The 18,669-nt window shown below is 33.7% G+C and overlaps 1 protein-coding gene across 1 annotated transcript; it reads left to right on the top strand.

The window, feature by feature from the left end:
* The first annotated feature begins 15,887 nt into the window (after positions 1 to 15,887).
* On the top strand, positions 15,888 to 16,413 carry LOC131633790 (proteinase inhibitor PSI-1.2-like). Its single transcript, XM_058904476.1, has 2 exons — positions 15,888 to 16,022; positions 16,105 to 16,413. The coding sequence occupies exons 1-2, from the start codon at positions 15,980 to 15,982 to the stop codon at positions 16,293 to 16,295; spliced, it is 234 nt and encodes a 77-aa protein (XP_058760459.1). The 5' UTR covers positions 15,888 to 15,979; the 3' UTR covers positions 16,296 to 16,413.
* Positions 16,414 to 18,669: the final 2,256 nt, after the last annotated feature.

Here is an 18,669-nt window from a genome sequence, read left to right as displayed (position 1 = left end):
TGAACTCTCTATGATCTCCAGAAGAGTAAACCAACTCTGGAAGAGCAAACAGAGGAAGTTCAAGAACTTCAGAAGTTCCAAAAGGCCTGAAAGAGGAGAATCTTCTGGACACAGAAGATCTGACAAGAAGAAGGTGACGTGCTATGAGTGCAAGGAACCTGGACATTACAAGAATGAGTGTCCAAAGCTTCATAGGGAAAAGCCCAAGAAAAAGTTTGAAAAGAAGAAAGGTCTTATGGCTACTTGGGATGACTCAGATTCTTCTGATCAAGAGTCAGACTCTGAAGATGAACAGGCAAACATAGCGTTGATGGCCACTGTTGATGATGAATCAGAATCTACATCACAATTAGACTCAGACTCTAAAGAGGTATTTTCTGAACTTTCTAGAGATGAGCTAGTTTCCAGCTTAAGCGAAATTCTGGAAATCAAGGCTAAACTTAGTATCAAATACAAAAAGCTGAGAAAGCTCTTTGCATCTGAAACTAAGAAGCTTGAAATAGAAAATGCTGAACTCAAAAAAAAAGTTTTAAAACTATCTAAAGATGCTGAGTCATCTTCTAGTTCAGAAAAGTCTATTCCAAGTGTAAACAGTATTCTTAAGGAATATGACTTGAGTTTCAGAAAATTTCTATCTAGAGGTATTGGAAGAAGTCAACTTGCTTCTATGATATATGCAATTAGTGGAAACAAAAGAGTTGGCATAGGATATGAGGGTGAAACCCCATATAAACTTGAACCGGTTGATGAGATGAAAATCACATACAAACCTTTGTATGATCAATTCAAATTTGGCCATTCTCATGATATAAAGCTCGCATCTAACTCTAAGAGTTTTCATTTAATACACACCAAGAAGCATGTTGCACACACTAGAAAATATCATGCTATTTAGAATAGGGAATATCATGATGTACCTCCTTTTAATCTTCATGCTAAACCTTAGTTCAGCAGAACTTGAGGAGAACTAACAAAAAAGGACCCAAGAAATTGTGGGTACCTAAGGAAAAGATTATCCCTGTTGCAGATATCCTTGGCAGCCAAGAAGACAAAGGAAAATATGTCATGGTACCTGGACTCTGGGTGCTCGCGACACATGACAGGAAAAAGGTCTATGTTCCAAAACCTGAAGCTTAAATCTGCTGGTGAAGTCAAGTTTGGAGGGAACCAAAAAGGCAAGATCATTGGTTCTGGAACCATTTGTATGGGTAACTCTCCCTCTATAACTAATGTCCTTTTAGTAGATGGATTAGGTCATAACTTATTGTCCATAAGTCAATTAAGTGACAATGGTTATGACATAATCTTCAATCAAAAGTCCTGCAAAGCTATTTGTCAGAAGGATGGCTCTATCCTATTTACAGGAAAGAGAAAGAACAACATTTACAAGATTGATCTTCAAGATCTTAAGAATCAGAAGGTTACTTGCCTTATGTCTGTTAGTGAAGAGCAGTGGGTCTGGCACAGAAGATTAGGTCATGCTAGTTTGAGAAAGATTTCTCAGATTAACAAACTTAATCTGGTCAGAGGACTCCCTAATCTGAAATACAAATCAGATGCTCTTTGCGAAGCATGTCAGAAAGGGAAGTTTTCAAAACCCGCATTCAAGTCTAAGAATGTTGTCTCTTCCTCTAGGCCGCTAGAACTTCTGCACATTGATCTGTTTGGCCCAATCAAAACGGCATCTGTCAGAGTGAAGAAATATGGATTAGTCATCGTAGACGACTATAGAAGATGGACGTGGGTAAAGTTCTTGAAACACAAGGATGAGTCTCATACTGTGTTCTTTGACTTCTGCACTCAGATCCAATCTGAGAAGGAATGCAAAATCATAAAGGTCAGAAGTGATCATGGTGGCGAATTTGAGAACAAATTCTTTGAGATTTATTTCAAAGAAAATGGTATTGCCCATGATTTCTCTTGCCCTAGAACTCCACAACAAAATGGAGTTGTAGAGCGAAAGAATAGGACTCTACAAGAAATAGCCAGAACCATGATCAATGAAACCAATATGGCTAAGCATTTCTGGGCAGAAGCAATTAACACAGCGTGTTATATTCAGAATAGAATCTCTATAAGACCTATTCTAAATAAGACTCCTTATGAATTGTGGAAGAATAGAAAGCCCAACATTTCTTATTTCCATCCTTTTGGATGTGTATGCTATATTCTGAACTCTAAAGATCATCTGCATAAGTTTTATTCTAAAGCTCAGAAGTGCTTTTTACTTGGATATTCTGAATGCTCAAAAGGCTACAGAGTATACATTATTGAAACTCTTGTAGTGGAAGAATCAATCAATATCAGATTTTATGATAAGCTTGGTCTTGAAAAGCCAAAGCAGTTTGAGAATTGTGCAGATATTGAAATCTCTAATTCAGACTCTAAAGAACCCAGAAGCAAAGTTTCAGAAGATCAAGTTGCTGCTTCTTTGGAGAATCTCAGAATATCTGAAGAGCCAACTCCCAGAAGATCTTCTAGACTCAACTCTGCTCATCCAGAAGATGTTATCATTAGAAAGAAGGATGATCCTATCAGAACAAGAGCATTCCTTAAGAACAATGCATAATGTCAATTTGGTCTAGTATCTTTGATTGAGCCAACTTCTGTTGATCAAGCTCTGGAGGATGCTGACTGGATAATTGCCATACAAGAAAAACTAAATCAGTTTACAAGGAATGATGTATGGGATCTAGTTCCAAGACCAAAAGGATTTAAAATCATTGGAACTAAGGGGGTCTTCAGAAACAAGCTCAGTGAAAAAGGAGAAGTCGTAAGAAACAAAGCCAGATTGGTTGCTCAGGGCTATAGTCAGCAAGAAGGCATTGACTATACAGAAACCTTTGAACCAGTGGCCAGGTTAGAATCTATTCGTCTTCTAATTTCTTTTGCCACTTAACATAACATCACTCTAAAGTTTATTAAAGATAGTGGTCTTGTGGATGTGTCTTCTAAAGGCAAGAAGTTCTCTTGGTTTAGTGGAGATGGGAAGTCTAAAAGTAGGATCGACAGATTTTTGGTGGCGGAAAATATTATTAGAGATTGGGGTGTTGTGGGGAAATTTATCGGTTCGAGAGACATCTCGGACCATTACCCTATTTGTTTGGTGATAGACCGTGCTAATTGGGTTCTAAAACCTTTTTGTTGTAATAATGAGTGGTTTATGAATAAGGAGTTTCTTCCTTTTGTGGAAAAGGAGTGGAAAGCTATAAAAGTGGAGGGTCGTGGTGATTTTATCCTTAAGGAGAAACTTCAGATTCTTAAAGGAAGACTTAGGAGGTGGAATAAAATGGTTTTTGGTAAGATTGATTTGGAAATAGAAGAGGGAGTTAGGGGTATGAATGATGGGATGGATGAAGAAGATGGTGGGATAATTGATGTGGAAAAACTCAAGAAAGCTAGTAGTAACTTTTAGTTGAATTTAAAGATTAAGGAGAATATGTTGATACAAAAATCAAGGATAAAATGGCTTAATGAAGGAGATACTAATAGTAGGTACTTCCATCGGGTTATGAAAGAAAGGAGGAGGAGGAATCATATTGGTCCTATCAATTCTAGTAGTGGCTTGTTGGAATCGGTAAATAAGGTGAGGGAAGAAGTCTAGAATCATTTCAAATTGAATTTTTCTGAACCGGAAGTGTCGAGGCCGGTGTTGGATGGGATTGTCTTTAAGGGGTTGGATTCTATAGAGAGATATTTTCTTGAAGTGTCTTTCTCGGAGGAGGGGATTAGGGAAGCGGTGTGGAGTTGTGATGGTTCGAAGAGCCTGGGCCCTGATGGTTACTCTTTTCATTTTATTAAGAAGTGTTTGTTATTCTTTAAAGATTATTTTGTGAAGTGCTTTGAGGATTTCTATAGCGGGTCTTATCTTTCTAAAGCTATCATTTCATCCTTTTTGACTTTGGTTCCTAAAGCATCTAATCCTTTAGGAATGGAGGATTATAGATCAATTTGTTTAGTTGGGTGTATTTATAAAGTTATCTCTAAAATTTTAGCTTATAGGTTGAAGAAGGTGTTAAATCCAATTATTTCTAATTGTCAAAGTGCTTTCGTCCCGGGTAGACAACTACTCGATGGAGTTTTGGTGGCTAATGAAGTGGTGGATTTTGCTCAAAAGGAAGGTAAAGTTTGTCTTCTCTTCAAAGTTGATTTCGAAAAGGCTTATGATAAAGTTAATTAGAACTTCCTTAGATACATGTTTAGAAGGATGGGTTTTGGCTCTCTTTGGATGCGGTGGATGGAGGCTTTAGTGTTTTCAAGTGATATGTCGGTGATGGTCAACGGTAGTCCTACGAAGGAGTTTGCGGTAGAGAGGGGTTTAAGACAAGGAGATCCTCTTTCTCCTTTTCTTTTTGTTATAGTAACGAAAGGTCTTAAGAGGTTAGTTAACAAAGCGGTGGAAAATGGAGATTTTACGGGGTTTAACATCAATGGGAAGTGTAATATTGATATTCTTTAATTTGCACTTTGTTGGTAGGAGATAGGAGTTGGAATCATATTTGAGCTATTAAAGCGGTGTTGAGGGGATTTGAACTTGTTTCGGGGCTCGGAATTAATCATCACAAAAGCAAGATCATTGGAATTAACATAAACTCTAACTTTTTGGAAGTTGCTTCTTCTTTTCTTTCTTGTAGGGTGGAGGATAAAGCCTTTCTCTTTCTCGGAATTCCTATAGGATATAACCCTAGGAGGATTTCTTCGTGGAGTAGCCTTGTGTCTAAATTAAAAAGAAAGGTTATCTTTGTGGAAGGAGAGGTGGCTTAGCTTTGGAGGTAGGATTACTCTTCTCAAATCCGTCTTGAGTAACCTTGCTATATTCACTCTATCTTTTTATAAAGCTCCGGTTAAAATTATTAAGGAAATTACTAGGATTCAAAGTAATTTTCTATGGGGCGGTGTGGAGGAGAATATAAAGGTCCATTGGGTGAGTTGGAAGGATTTATGCCTTCCGATAGAAAAAGGGGGTCTTGGCAGGATGGGAGAGTTTAACTTGGCGCTTCTTAATAAGTGGCGGTGGAGAATTTTATCGGAAGAAAACGCTTTGTGGTATAATATTTTGAAGGCCCGTTATGGAGATATTAATTTAAATTCATACAAGGGGAGAAAGGTGGCAATTTTGGGTGTTCTAAATCGGTTTGGTGGAAGGATATCATTTCTTTAATAAAAGAGGATTCTAAAGATGTTTTTTCAAACAAAGCTTCTTTTATTCTTGGAAATGGTTTTACAACTTCTTTTTGGCTCGCCTCTTGGTTGAATTGTGGTAGGTTGCGGGATCTTTATCTGTCTTTATTCTCTTTGTCTATTTTGAAGGAAGCTTCGGTGGGATGTATGGGTGGTTGGCATAGGGGTGTGTGGGAGCAGGGTTGTTTCGGTATTCCTAACCCGAATTCTAGCCTTGTTTTCAAAGAAATGAACTCTCTTCAGAATCTTCTTCAATTGGTTTCTCCTTGTGTGGATTCGAAGGATATGGTAATATGGAAGGATGGAGAGGAGCATGTTTTCACGGTGAAAGGATGTTACTCTTTTCTTAATTTATTTTATATTCCTTATGGTCTGGTTAATGTTCATGACAAGGCTTTTATTGAAGTTTGGAAGATGTTCGTTCCTCAAAACATAAAGGCGTTCGGTTGAAGGTGTTTTATTGAGAGGCTTCCAACAAGAGATATGCTTCTTCATCGAGGTATTATTAATAGTTCTTGTGATGTTTCTTGTGTTTTTGTAGTATTTTCCCCGAATCTTCGCCCCATTCTTTGTTGCTTTCCCATGTCTCCGATTTGATTTGGAAGGAAGTGGCGGGTTGGATTGATTTTGTTGATTTTGAAGGGGGTAGTTTTTTGGAGAGTTTTGCGATGTGGTGCTCTTTTTGTAAAAGAAAGGGAGGTAAAAAAAGGTAAAGAGGGATGTATTTGGTTGGCAATTGTTTGGTGCTTATGGACTCTTAGGAATGGAATTATTTTTAGGGAGGAAGATTGGAATGTTAGGGATGTAGTTTGGAACATTAAAGCTATGGTATGAAGGTGGACTTTTATAGAAAATATTACACATACCAATTGTAACTTTTATGAGTTTTGTAACAACCCTTTGTTTTATATCTCTTAGGTTTCATTTGGTGTATAATCTTTCTTTTCCGAGTTGTATTATCGGACCTTTTGTAATCGGGTTTCAGAATTTCCATTCTTTTTTCAATGAAACTTGCTTACAAAAAAAAATCTGTAGAATTTTTTAAATATTTTATACTAGATATATATGGATGATACAAGCCTGTGTGTTTGAGATATTTATGATTGTATCAAGACATAATAATTTATTAAAGTATAACTGCACATTTAATCATGGAATTCCACGAACAATTCATATTATTGAAAAATAAGTGTGAGTTGTTAATCTGACATTGGTTGAAAAAGTGAAGGTTAAACACTTTATAAATTGAGAGATTCATATACTTATTATCTTAAAATTTTGAGTGAATATACGGTGTGTCTCTCATTTATTTAGATGAGTCTTTAATTTTTTAGATGAGTGAATAAATGTTTTTCTCTCAAGATGATTTAACACATATGAGAACCACATATAACTGTCTTCATTGAATTAAATTTTTGGTATAAAAAAATAGTGAATATTAATGGAGAAATATGGATAGGATTGCATGAGAATAATTTTGAAGTATGTCTTAAAATTTTTCTTGATGAAGAAAAAGAAATTATATTTCGAGATTGTCCAAAATCAAGAAGTCAAAAAGCAGCAAAAATGTCCAATTTGAACGGCTCACAAATTTAAGGTTTGATCGATTCGATTTGCGAATCTGTTATTTAATATTAGAATATTGGATATAATTTAATTTATAAATAGTTTAAATTAATATAAAATATATTATAAGATATTTTTATTATTTTATTCTAGTAATTAATTAGTTGTGTTTTGAGCTTTCTATGTTGACTTTTAGTAATTATAAATATGTATCTCTTCAGTGTTTTACAGTGTGACAATCTTAGAGTTTATAGCAAAAAGGTAGAGCAATGGGTTTAGGGTCTTCTCAAGGGAAAACTCAAAAAAACAAGAGTTTTGAGAAATCTTTGGAGTTATCTAAGGGTCCGTTTGGGAGTTGGTTTTTGGAGGGTTTTGGAGGGAAATGCTTTGGAGGGTTGCGTCTATATCTTAAAATGTGTTTGATATTTTTTAAAGTTTAAAAGACAATATGATTTTATATGCTAACGTAGTTTATTTTTTTAAAATATCAAACATATTTTAAGATATAAACACAACCCTCCAAAACCTTCCCCTCCAAAAATCAACTCACAAACGAATTCTAAGAGGATTGGAAAACACTTTTTTATGCCTTGAGTTTGTGTGCTTACATTATTGAGAGTTGGAGAGGTAGGGAAACACTTAGATAGAAAATAGGAATTTATTCTTAGGCGCCTTCAAGGTTGTTCTTGGGAACTCTGAGGGCGAATGCTATTTTCTTCTAACTTATATGTAATCTCTTGTAACAACTTTCTGAGTATAGTGAATTGGAGAGCTACTCTCTCTCCCAGAGTACATCTTTTGATCAAACTGGGTAAACCAACCTTTCATTTTTTCTCGCTTTATTCTGTTATAATTTCTGCTTATTGGTTATTATTGCCGAAGGTCATTAATTTGGTAGCTACTGTTCTTTTCCTCACATATCAAAGTGTTAATTTGAATCGAACCTTGTCATTATCAATACAAGTGGCGCCTACCGTGGGAAAAAAGGGAATTGTTTACAAGTGAGCACCATGGATAAATGGTAGATCGAGAAATTTTCCAAAAACAACGACTTCTGGTTGTGGAAAATAAAAATTCAAGCAATTTTAATTCAAGAGAAGTGTATTGATGCTTTAAAGGGATAGGTATTGATTCCTACAGTACTTACACTAGCACAGAAGACCGGGAAGGTGGATAAGGCCAAGGATGTCATTGTCTTGTACCTCGGGGATAAAGTTCTAAGAGAATTTTCCAGGAAGCAAACTGCGGATGCTATGTGGATAAAACTTAAATCATTGTATATGACCAATTATTTGGCTCTTACGTTGTGTCTGAAACAACAACCATATTCATTCTGAATGGTGGAGAACAAAACCATAGTGGAGCAACTTACAGAATTTCACAAGATTATTAATGATCTTGAGAAATGAAGTGAAAATTGATAATGAGGACAAGACTTTACTCTTGTTGAGTTCATTACCCAAATCCTTTGAGCACTTTAAGGATGTCCTTATTTATTGTAAGAAAGGTACTATCACTTTGGATGAAGTCCAGACGGCGGTAAAATCCAAAGAATTTTCAAAGGCGGAAGATTTGAAGATTGATGATAATGGTGAAGACTTAAGTATCTCAAGAGGACGAACTAAGCGTATAGGGATGTCCAAGTCTAAGAAGTTTGACAAGTTAAAGGTAAAATGTTTTAATTGTCAGAAAGTCACTCACTTCAAGAAGGATTGTCCTGAGAGAAAGGTCAATGATGATTCCGTTCAAGTTGCGGTTGCCTTGGATGAGGATGGTTATGAGGATGCTGGTGCACTAGTGGTATCGATTTTGGAGACTGAAGATAGTTGGTTCATTGACTCAGGTTTCTCTTATAACATGTGTCCAAGAATAGAATACTTTGAGATGTTGAAGCTGGTGCAAGGTGGAGTAGTTCGCCTTAGTGATAATAAGGCTTGCAAGGTTCATGGTATTGGTACGGTCAGACTTAAATGTTAGAACAAGAAATGTTCTGATCAATATTCTTAGTTTTGATGATAACATTATGTATGAATTTTGTATAAGACAATGTGGTACTCTAATCCTTTACGTTTTCCATTTCAGGGAAAGTATAAAAGAGTATGCATAAATCAGCGTTCAGAAGCACTGACCCAGAAGTTCTGGATGGCTTCATCAGAACATGGTCTGGCAAGACATCAGAAGATGGTCCTGCAGAATCAAAACATGATCTGGAAAGCATCATAAGATGGCAGTCAGAAGCAAAGCTCTGAAGCTCTGATGGTATCACGCTCAAAGCACTTCAAGTCTGAAGACAGAAGTTGCATCTGCACCAAAGCTGAAGACTCTGATATTCAAACGTTGTTATCTACAAAATCTGAGTCCAGAAGAAAGTACAAGATGAAAGGCTATAAAGTCAAATCTCTGACTGACAAAAGGAACGTTAGAAGCTACAAAAGGCAAAGTCAGTAAAAGCAGCAAAAGCATGGCTCGAGATAGTTGACAAAAATGTGAAACATTAAATGCAGCGTTTTACTATTCACGCAAAGCATTAAATGCCTATATATAAAAGTTTCATTTAGAAGCAACACACAACACTCTTGCGCAAAAGAACAGAAACATTGTCAAATTGAAAAATAAAAAGAACTTCATCTTCAACCTCACAACTTTGTAATATCTTAGTGAGTGTTAAGAACTAGAACTTAAGAGAAATATCACTTTGTGATTACAGCTTTATTAGAAGAAAGTTATACTTTTGTAAACATTTATTTTTTACATTGATTGTAAAAGGATTTCCTAGAGTGATCAAGTTGTGATCAGTAGACTCTAGAAGACTTAGAGGATATCTAAGTGGAAAACTATTGTAATCAGATGGATTAGTGGATTAAATCCTCGGTTGAGGTAAATCACTCTAAAGGGGTGGACTGGAGTAGTTTGGTTAACAACGAACCAGGATAAAAATCATTGTGTTGATTATTTTTATCTACCAAGTTTTTGAGTTACACTTATTCACCCCCCCTTTCTAAGTGTTTTTCTATCCTTCAATTAGCATCAGAGCGCCGGTTCTAGGTGCGAGCACTTAACCGTGTTAGACAAAAGATTCAGGGAGAAAAACACAAAATGGTTGATCCAATTCCAACTCCTACTCCGGAGCAAAACAACAATGGTAACAATGGAAGCAGTAGCTTCAATGGTTACAATAGACCACCAGTCTTTGATGGAGAAAATTTTGAGTATTGGAAAGATAGACTTGAAAGTTATTTTCTATGTCAAGATGGTGATCTATGGGACTTAGTGTTGGATGGTTACAGACATCGTGTAAATGCTCGAGGAGTCAAGATTACAAGACAAGCTATGAGTTATGACCAAAAGAAAGAATTGAAGAATCATCACATGTCAAGAACTATATTGTTAAATGCTATTTCTCATGCTGAGTATGAGAAGATAACAAATAGAGAAACAGCTCATGATATCTTTGAATCTCTAAAGATGACTCATGAGGGAAATGCTCAAGTAAAGGAGACAAAGGCTTTAGCTCTAATCCAGAAGTATGAAGCATTCAAGATGGAGGAAGATGAGAACATTGAAGCAATGTTTTCAAGGTTCCAGACTCTGGCTGCTGGATTGAGAGTACTTGATAAAGGCTACACCAAAGATGATCATGTAAAGAAGATCATCAGAAGCTTACCCAAATGATGGGGACCCATGGTGACTGCCTTCAAGATTGCCAAGAACTTGAAGGAAGTGTCTCTTGAGGAGCTGATTAGTGCCTTGAGAAGTCATGAGATTGAGCTGGATGCAAATGAACCTCAGAAGAAAGGTAAGTCTATTGCATTAAATTCTAATAATAAAAAATGCACTAATGCTTTTTAGGCAGAAGAAGAAGAATCTGACGAGTCAGAGTCAGAAGAAGAAGAAGATGAATTATCTCTCTTATCCAGAAGAGTAAATCAACTTTGGAAGAGCAAGCAGAGAAGATTCAAGAACTTCAAGAACTTCAAGAGGCCTGAAAAAGGAGAATCTTCTGAACACAGAAGATCTGGCAAGAAGAAAGTGACGTATATGAATGCAAGGAACCTAGACACTACAAGAATGAGTGTCCAAAGCTTCAGAGGGAAAAGCCCAAGAAAAGGTTTGAAAATAAGAAAAGCTTAATGGCTACTTGGGATGACTCATATTCTTCTGATCAAGAGTCAGACTCTGAATATGAGCAAGCAAACATAGCACTCATGGCAACAGTTGACGCCAATGAAGAGTCTACTTCTGATTCAGACTCTGATGAGGTATTTTCTGAACTTTCTAGAGATGATTTAGTTTCCAGCTTATCTGAACTTCTGGAAGTCAAGAGTCAGCTTAGTATCAAATACAAAAAGCTCAAAAAGCTCTTTGCATCTGAAACTAAGAGACTTGAAATAGAAAACTTTGAACTTAAGGAAAAAGTTTTAAAATTAACTAAAGATGTTGAATCATCTTCAAGTTCAGAAAAGTCTATTCCAAGCACTAACAATATTCTGAAAGAATATTACTTGAGCTTCAGAAAGTTTCAATCTAGAGGTATAGGCAGAAGTCAGCTAGCCTCTATGATATATAGTGTAAGTGGAAACAAGAGAATAGGCATAGGCTTTAAGGGTGAAACCCCATATAAACTTGAACTTGTTGATGAGATGATTATCAAATACAAACCTTTGTATGAACAGTTCAAGTATGGTTATTCTCATGATATTAAGCACACATCACATGCTAAGAGTTTCCACATAACACACACAAAGAAACATGCCATTACACACTTTGGAAAATATTATGTGAAACCTCATGCTAAATCTCATTTCAATCAGAACTTGAGAAGGACTAACCCCAAAGGACCCAAAAGAATGTGGGTACCTAAGGATAAGATAATTCTTGTTGCAGATCTCCTTTAGAGCTCAAAAGGAAAACATGTCATGGTACCTGGACTCTGGATGCTCACGTCACATGACGGGAAGAAAGTCTATGTTCCAAGATCTGGTACTTAAATCTGCTAGAGAAGTAAAGTTTGGAGGGAATCAAAAGGGCAAACTCATTGGCTCAGGAACCATATGTATTGGTAACTCTCCCTCTATAACTAATGTTCTTTTAGTAGATGGATTAGCTCATAACTTATTGTCCATAAGTCAATTAAGTGACAATGGTTATGACATAATATTTAATCAAAAGTCTTGTAAAGCTATTAGTCAGAAGGATGGCTCAATCCTATTTACAGGCAAGAGAAAGAACAACATTTATAAGATTGATCTTTCAGATCTTAAGAATCAAAAGGTTACTTTCCTTCTGTCTGTTAGTGAAGAGCAGTGGGTCTGGCACAGAAGATTGGATCATGCTAGTTTGAGAAAGATCTCTCAAATTAACAAACTCAATATGGTCAAAGGACTCCCTAATCTGAAATATAAATCAGATGCTCTTTGCGAAGCATGTCAGAAAGGGAAGTTTTCAAAACCTGCATTCAAGTCTAAAAATGTTGTCTCTTGCTCCAGGCCGCTAGAACTTCTGCAAATTGATCTTTTTGGTCCAGTCAAAACAACATCAATCCGAGGGAAGAAATATGGATTAGTCATTGTAGACGACTATAGCAGATGGACATGGGTAAAGTTCTTGAAACACAAGGATGAGTCACATTTTGTGTTCTTTGACTTCTGCACTCAGATTCAATCTGAGAAGGAATGCAAAATCATAAAGGTCAGAAGTGATCATGGTGGTGAATTTGAGAACAGATTCTTTGAAATTTATTTCAAAGAAAATGGTATTTCCCATGATTTCTCTTGTCCTAGAACTCCACAACAAAATGGAGTTGTAGAACGAAAGAATAGGACTCTACAAGAAATGGCCAGAACCATGATCAATGAGACTAGTATGGCTAAGCATTTTTGGGCAGAAGCAATTAACACAGCATGTTACATTCAGAATAGAATCTCTATAAGACTTATTCTAAATAAGACTCCTTATGAATTGTGGAAGAACAGAAAGCCCAACATTTCTTATTTCCATCCTTTTGGATGTGTATGTTATATTCTGAACACTAAAGATCATCTGTATAAGTTTGATTCTAAAGCTCAGAAGTGTTCCCTTCTTGGATATTCTGAACGCTCTAAAGGCTACAGAGTATACAATACTGAAACGCTGATAGTTGAGGAATCAATCAATATCAGATTTGATGATAAGCTTGGTCTAGAAAAGCCAAAGCAGTTTAAGAATTTTGCAGATATAGATATCTCTAACTCAGATCATGAAGAACCCAAGAGTAAGGATGTATCAGAAGATCAAGTTGTAGCGTCTTTAGAGAATCTCAGAATTTCTGAAGAGCCAACACTCAGAAGATCTTCTAGAATCAACTCTGCTCATCCAAAAGATGTGATTACTGGAAAGAAAGATGATCCCATCAGAACAAGAGCATTCCTTAAGAACAATGCAGAATGTCAATTTGGTCTAGTATCTCTGATCGAGCCAACTTCTGTTCATCAAGCTCTGGAAGATGCTGACTGGATAATTGCCATGCAAGAAGAGTTAAATCAGTTTACAAAGAATGCTGTTTGGGATCTGGTTCCAAGACCTAAAGGATTTAATATCATTGGAACAAAATGGGTCTTTAGAAACAAGCTGGGTGAGAAAGGAGAAGTTGTAAGAAACAAAGCCAGACTGGTTGCTCAGGGCTATAGTCAACAAGAAGGTATTGACTATACAGAAACCTTTGCACTAGTGGCCAGGTTAGAATCTATTCGCTTATTAATTTCATTTGCCACTCAGAATAACATCACTCTGTATCAGATGGATGTTAAGAGTGCCTTTTTAAATGGTTAATAGATGAAGAAGTATATGTCCATCAACCTCCTGGTTTTGAAGACTCTAAGTCTCCAGAACATGTTTTTAAACTTAAGAAATCATTATACGGACTGAAGCAAGCTCCCAGAGCTTGGTATGAAAGACTAAGTTCTTTCCTCCTGGATAATGGTTTCACTAGAGGAAAAGTGGACACAACTCTCTTCTGTAAAACCTTTAAAAAGGATATTTTAATTTTTCAAATATATGTTGATGATATTATATTTGGAACATCTAATGCTACACTTGGAAAGGAGTTTGCTAAGTCTATGCAGGCAGAGTTTGAGATGATCATGATGGGAGAACTCAAGTATTTCCTTAGGATCCAGATTAATCAAACTTCTGAAGGAACCTATGTTCATCAAACCAAGTATGTGAAAGAGCTTCTGAAGAAGTTTAAGCTGTCAGAAAGCAAAGAAGCAAAGACTCCAATGCATCCAACGTGTGTATTAGGTAAGGATGAGGTAAGCAATAAGGTAGATCAGAAAATCTACAGAGGTATGATAGGATCTCTTCTATATCTTACTGCTTCTAGACCTGATATTTTATTCAGTGTATGCTTGTGTGCTAGATTCCAATCTGATCCTAGAGAATCTCACTTAACTGCTGTTAAGAGAATTTTGAGGTATTTGAAAGGTACTACTAATGTTGGTTTAGTCTACAGAAAATATGAAGAATACAACTTAGTAGGATATTGTGATGCTGATTACGCTGGAGATAGAGTTGAAAGGAAAAGTACTTCTGGAAGCTGTCAGTTTCTGAGAAGTCACCTGATCTCCTGGTATAGCAAGAAGCAAGCCACAATTTCAACTCCCTCCATTCGGAATTGCTTCCCACCATAGATCTCCCTACTCTTTCTGTATTCTTAACCGCGTTGAAATCCCCTCCTATCAACCACTCACCGTCGATGAACTTATGTTTTAACCTCAAAAGCTCTCGCCAAAGATCTCTCTTTGCTCCCAAAGAACACGGAGAATAAACATTGAAAACATAGTAGACCGAGTCATGCCACATCAATTTTATTCCCAAATAACCAACTCCTTGAAAACTACATAATACCTTCACACTACTTTCTTTCCAAAGAATTAGAAGACCACCCGACATGCCAATAGAACCCGAGAAAGAAAAACCTATATCTTCAAACCTCCAAAAACTCCTAGCCAAAAAATCGGAAACCGAATTCAATTTTGTCTCTTGAATTAGGAAAATATCTGCCAACCCCTTGTTGATAATGTGACTAATCCTTTTTCTCTTGATTCTACTACCTCTCCCTCTAATATTTAAAGATCCTACTATCATCTTATTACAATAGTAGACGCCTTCCCTCCTTCCTTTCTAATTATGTCCTTCAACTCCATGTCCTTCTACATATTGACAAAGAGAAAGAGGATTGCATTCTCATTTTCTATAATAACAAAGTATTAAATTTTTTTTTTTACAATTTCAAAAAAAAAAAAACAGTTTTTAATTCAAGAAAAATAAATCAAAAACAAAATTTTTTTTCAAAATTTGACAGTAGTACAAAATACAAATAGAGAAGAATAATGAAAAAAAATTAGATAGAGAAGTATATGAATATGGATGGTTTTATTTTATATTAATAGATCTAAATCATTTAATAAATATGATGGTTTATTTTTTTCTCCTTCATAAGTGACGAACCTAATTGACTCCTCACTTTAAAAGCTTACCTTTATATTCACAACTTAAATTTATAAAAATAAATTTACAATTTCTCAAACAAACACCCTTTAGAAGTATTGAAGTATTCAACTTTTATAATTAAGTAAGGAAAGAAAAAATCACAAAAATAAAATTTATTTAATGGTTCACCTTTCACCTATGCTACGCATAGTGAGAACACTATTGAATTTGCTTCCTTTTTGGAATTGTAAGGCTTTAATTTGACTTTTAGTAAGAGAGCATTAATTTAACTTTGTATTTAAGTATTGTTGTTTTTTTCCTCTACAAGTTTCTAAGATTTTTCATTGAGTCAAATATAAACAAATACGACTATCCAGAAAAATATTTTTAAAATTATAATTAAAAATAATTGACATAAAATATTGAATTTAAGTGTAAATGATTAGTTTCATATCATCTATAAAATAATAAAATGTTTTATACATATATAAAAAGTGATTTGTATACCTAATATATTAAATATTTTAATATGTTATTATATTTCGTTTTTATTTATTTTTTTAAAAAAGTAAATTTTAAATTAATTTTATCTACAAATTTTTTATCAATATTCTATAAATTTTAAATTAACTTTATCAATATCCTATAAAAATTTATCAAAAAATAAACAACCAACATATGACTCGTTTCATATATGCATGCTATTATTTTTTGGTGCTATAAATATGAAACATAAATTGCACTAGTGTTGTATATTAGAAACATGGCTCTAAAAGTTGAGACTATTCTTCTTGTCATCGTTTTTGGTAAATCTTTGAACTCATCTATTCTCTTTCTTTCTCTGAGTAGTTTTTACAATTTATCATTTAATTTATGTTTATACTTTAGGTGCAATTCTTTTGGGAGGCAATATAAAAATTGTTGATGGTAAAGTTTGCCAATTCATATGCAATGGTGCATACATGACTTGCCCTTCTTCAGGAGATGAACACCTCAATCCAGCATGCAACTGTTGCTTTGCATCAACTGGTTGTACAATTTACAAAGCAGATGGAACTCCTATTTGTACTGCTACTTGAAACATGTATCTGATGTGAATGTCTATTCACATACAGAATCACTCTTTTAAATTTCAATAAATATGTTGTAATATGTGTTACAAAACAATTATATAATAATACCTATAATCGAGAGATACCTTTTCTTTGGTTGTTCCTTACATGACATGGGGAGAAGTGGACTTAATGTTTTAAGTGATAATAACATCGAAAAATATGTTTTCAATTTGCCAAAAATCAAAACGCCATAAAGCAACTAGAAAGTCAATGGAGGACGCCAGGCGAAACGCAAGTCTGGATGACGGCAACGTCAAAGCCTTGTAGCGACAATCCGATGGCCATCCAAAAAGTCGGTTGCAAAGGAGACTTGTAGGCGGCAGTTTAGGACTTCGGCACCAAAGTGCAGAAGGCGGCGGAGCTTTGTTGATCAGGGACGGTGGCAATAGTCAGCAAACGGGTCAGGCGACGGATTTGAGTGGGCGGTTATGAGTTATCAGCTTGGTCGTTTTGTTTCGCAGACTCGTTTGTTAATGGGTAGTGTTTTTGTCTTGTTATGAATTTATTTTGTTTAATCTAAATATGTATCTCTATTACTTTTGATAAATGTATTTTTTGAATTTGAAAAACACTTCTAAAAACCATATGTTTATATATATATATATATATATATATATATATATATATATATATATATATATATATATATATATATATATATATATATATATGAGGAGGGATCAAATTACACCAATATATTACACTAGTAGTTACACTCATTTATAACCCTTGATATGATTTAAATCTAATGGTTAGAAATACCCACTTAGTGACTCATGATTGTTTCTTAAAATAGTTTGCTCCTATTTTTGGTAATAAATAATTTTTTATTTTATCAAATCATAATTTATTTTTCAAATAAAATTAAAAAGATCTCTCCTACTTTTTCTAACAATTAAATTACTCTTAATTTTAAAAAAGAAAACGTGTTTGTTAAAAAATATTGAAATTTGTTTAAAATTAAGAATACATATTTTTTAATTAAAAAATTATATTTTTATTAAGAAATATTAGAAATCGCCTATTTCAAAAAAATATTAATAAAAATCACAAAATGTTTATTATTATTTCTTAAAACTACGTAACTTTATGTATTTCTTATTAACAAATGTTATTTTTCTTTAAATATTGTTTACTCTCAATTTTAAACAAATTAAATTTATTAATGAAATAAAATTACATTCAATTCACTTAATGTTATTAATTTTTTAAAAAAATAATGTGATTTTTAATATTTATTAATAAAAAAATTATTTTTAAATTAAAAACAAGTATTTTTTCTAAACATTAAACAAATTTTACTATTTTATTTAAATAATTATATTGTATTTACTTATTTTACACTACAAAATTGATATATTTTTAAAAATCATTCAAAATTGTATAATATAAAAATAAATATTAAGTAATGAGTAATGATTAACCCGATAAAATATATATATGAAGTGAATAATAAAACAGATAAATTTTATATTAGTTTTAAACAATTTTATTTTTTATTTTTTTTAATTTTCAACAAAAAGTTTATGTTTTCATTATTTAATTTTTTATACACATTTTGAACAGTATTTTATATTCTATTTAAAATTGGTACAATTTCAGTATTTACTTTAAATAATAGAATATGATTTTATGTAAAGAAAATAAAAAAAGTAAATTTGTTTTAAAATAAAAAGAAGTTTTTTATCTAAGAATCTTGATTGGTTTTATAAAAATTATTTAGAATCACGTTTTCTTTTAAAAAAAAAATTTTAAAATCAAGTTTTCTTTTTTAAAATGAAGAGTAATTTAATTGTTAGAAAGAGTAGGAGAGATATTTTTAATTTTATGTGAAAAATAAATTATGATTTGATAAAACAAAAAATTATTTATTACCAAAAATAGGAGGAACTATTTTAAGAAACAATCATGAGTCACTAAGTGGGCATTTTTAACCATTGGATTAAAATCATATCAAGGATTATAAATGAGTGTAACTATTAGTATAATATATTGGTGTAATTTGATCCCTTATATATATATATATATATATATATATATATATATATATATATATATATATATATATATATATATATAACTCGAGAGATTGAAAAAATAAAATTTATTCTTGAAAGTACATTGAATTGGAAAGCTTGTATCTCCTCCAAATAGACTAGTTCTATTGAATAAGGTCAACAGGTTATTTTTGTTCTCATCTTGTATCATTGTCTTACTTGTAAGTAGAGCTATCAAAATGGGTTCGGCCCATAAGTCTGACAAATTAGTGCTGGTCGGACTGCAAAATATTTTAAAAAAATATGATTCTGTCTTTTTGGGCTATTCCACCGGGCCTATG

Source organism: Vicia villosa, unplaced genomic scaffold (genome assembly GCF_029867415.1).
Source record: "Vicia villosa cultivar HV-30 ecotype Madison, WI unplaced genomic scaffold, Vvil1.0 ctg.001177F_1_1, whole genome shotgun sequence".
Lineage (NCBI taxonomy): Eukaryota > Viridiplantae > Streptophyta > Magnoliopsida > Fabales > Fabaceae > Vicia > Vicia villosa.
This window is presented reverse-complemented; position numbering and strand designations above follow the sequence as displayed.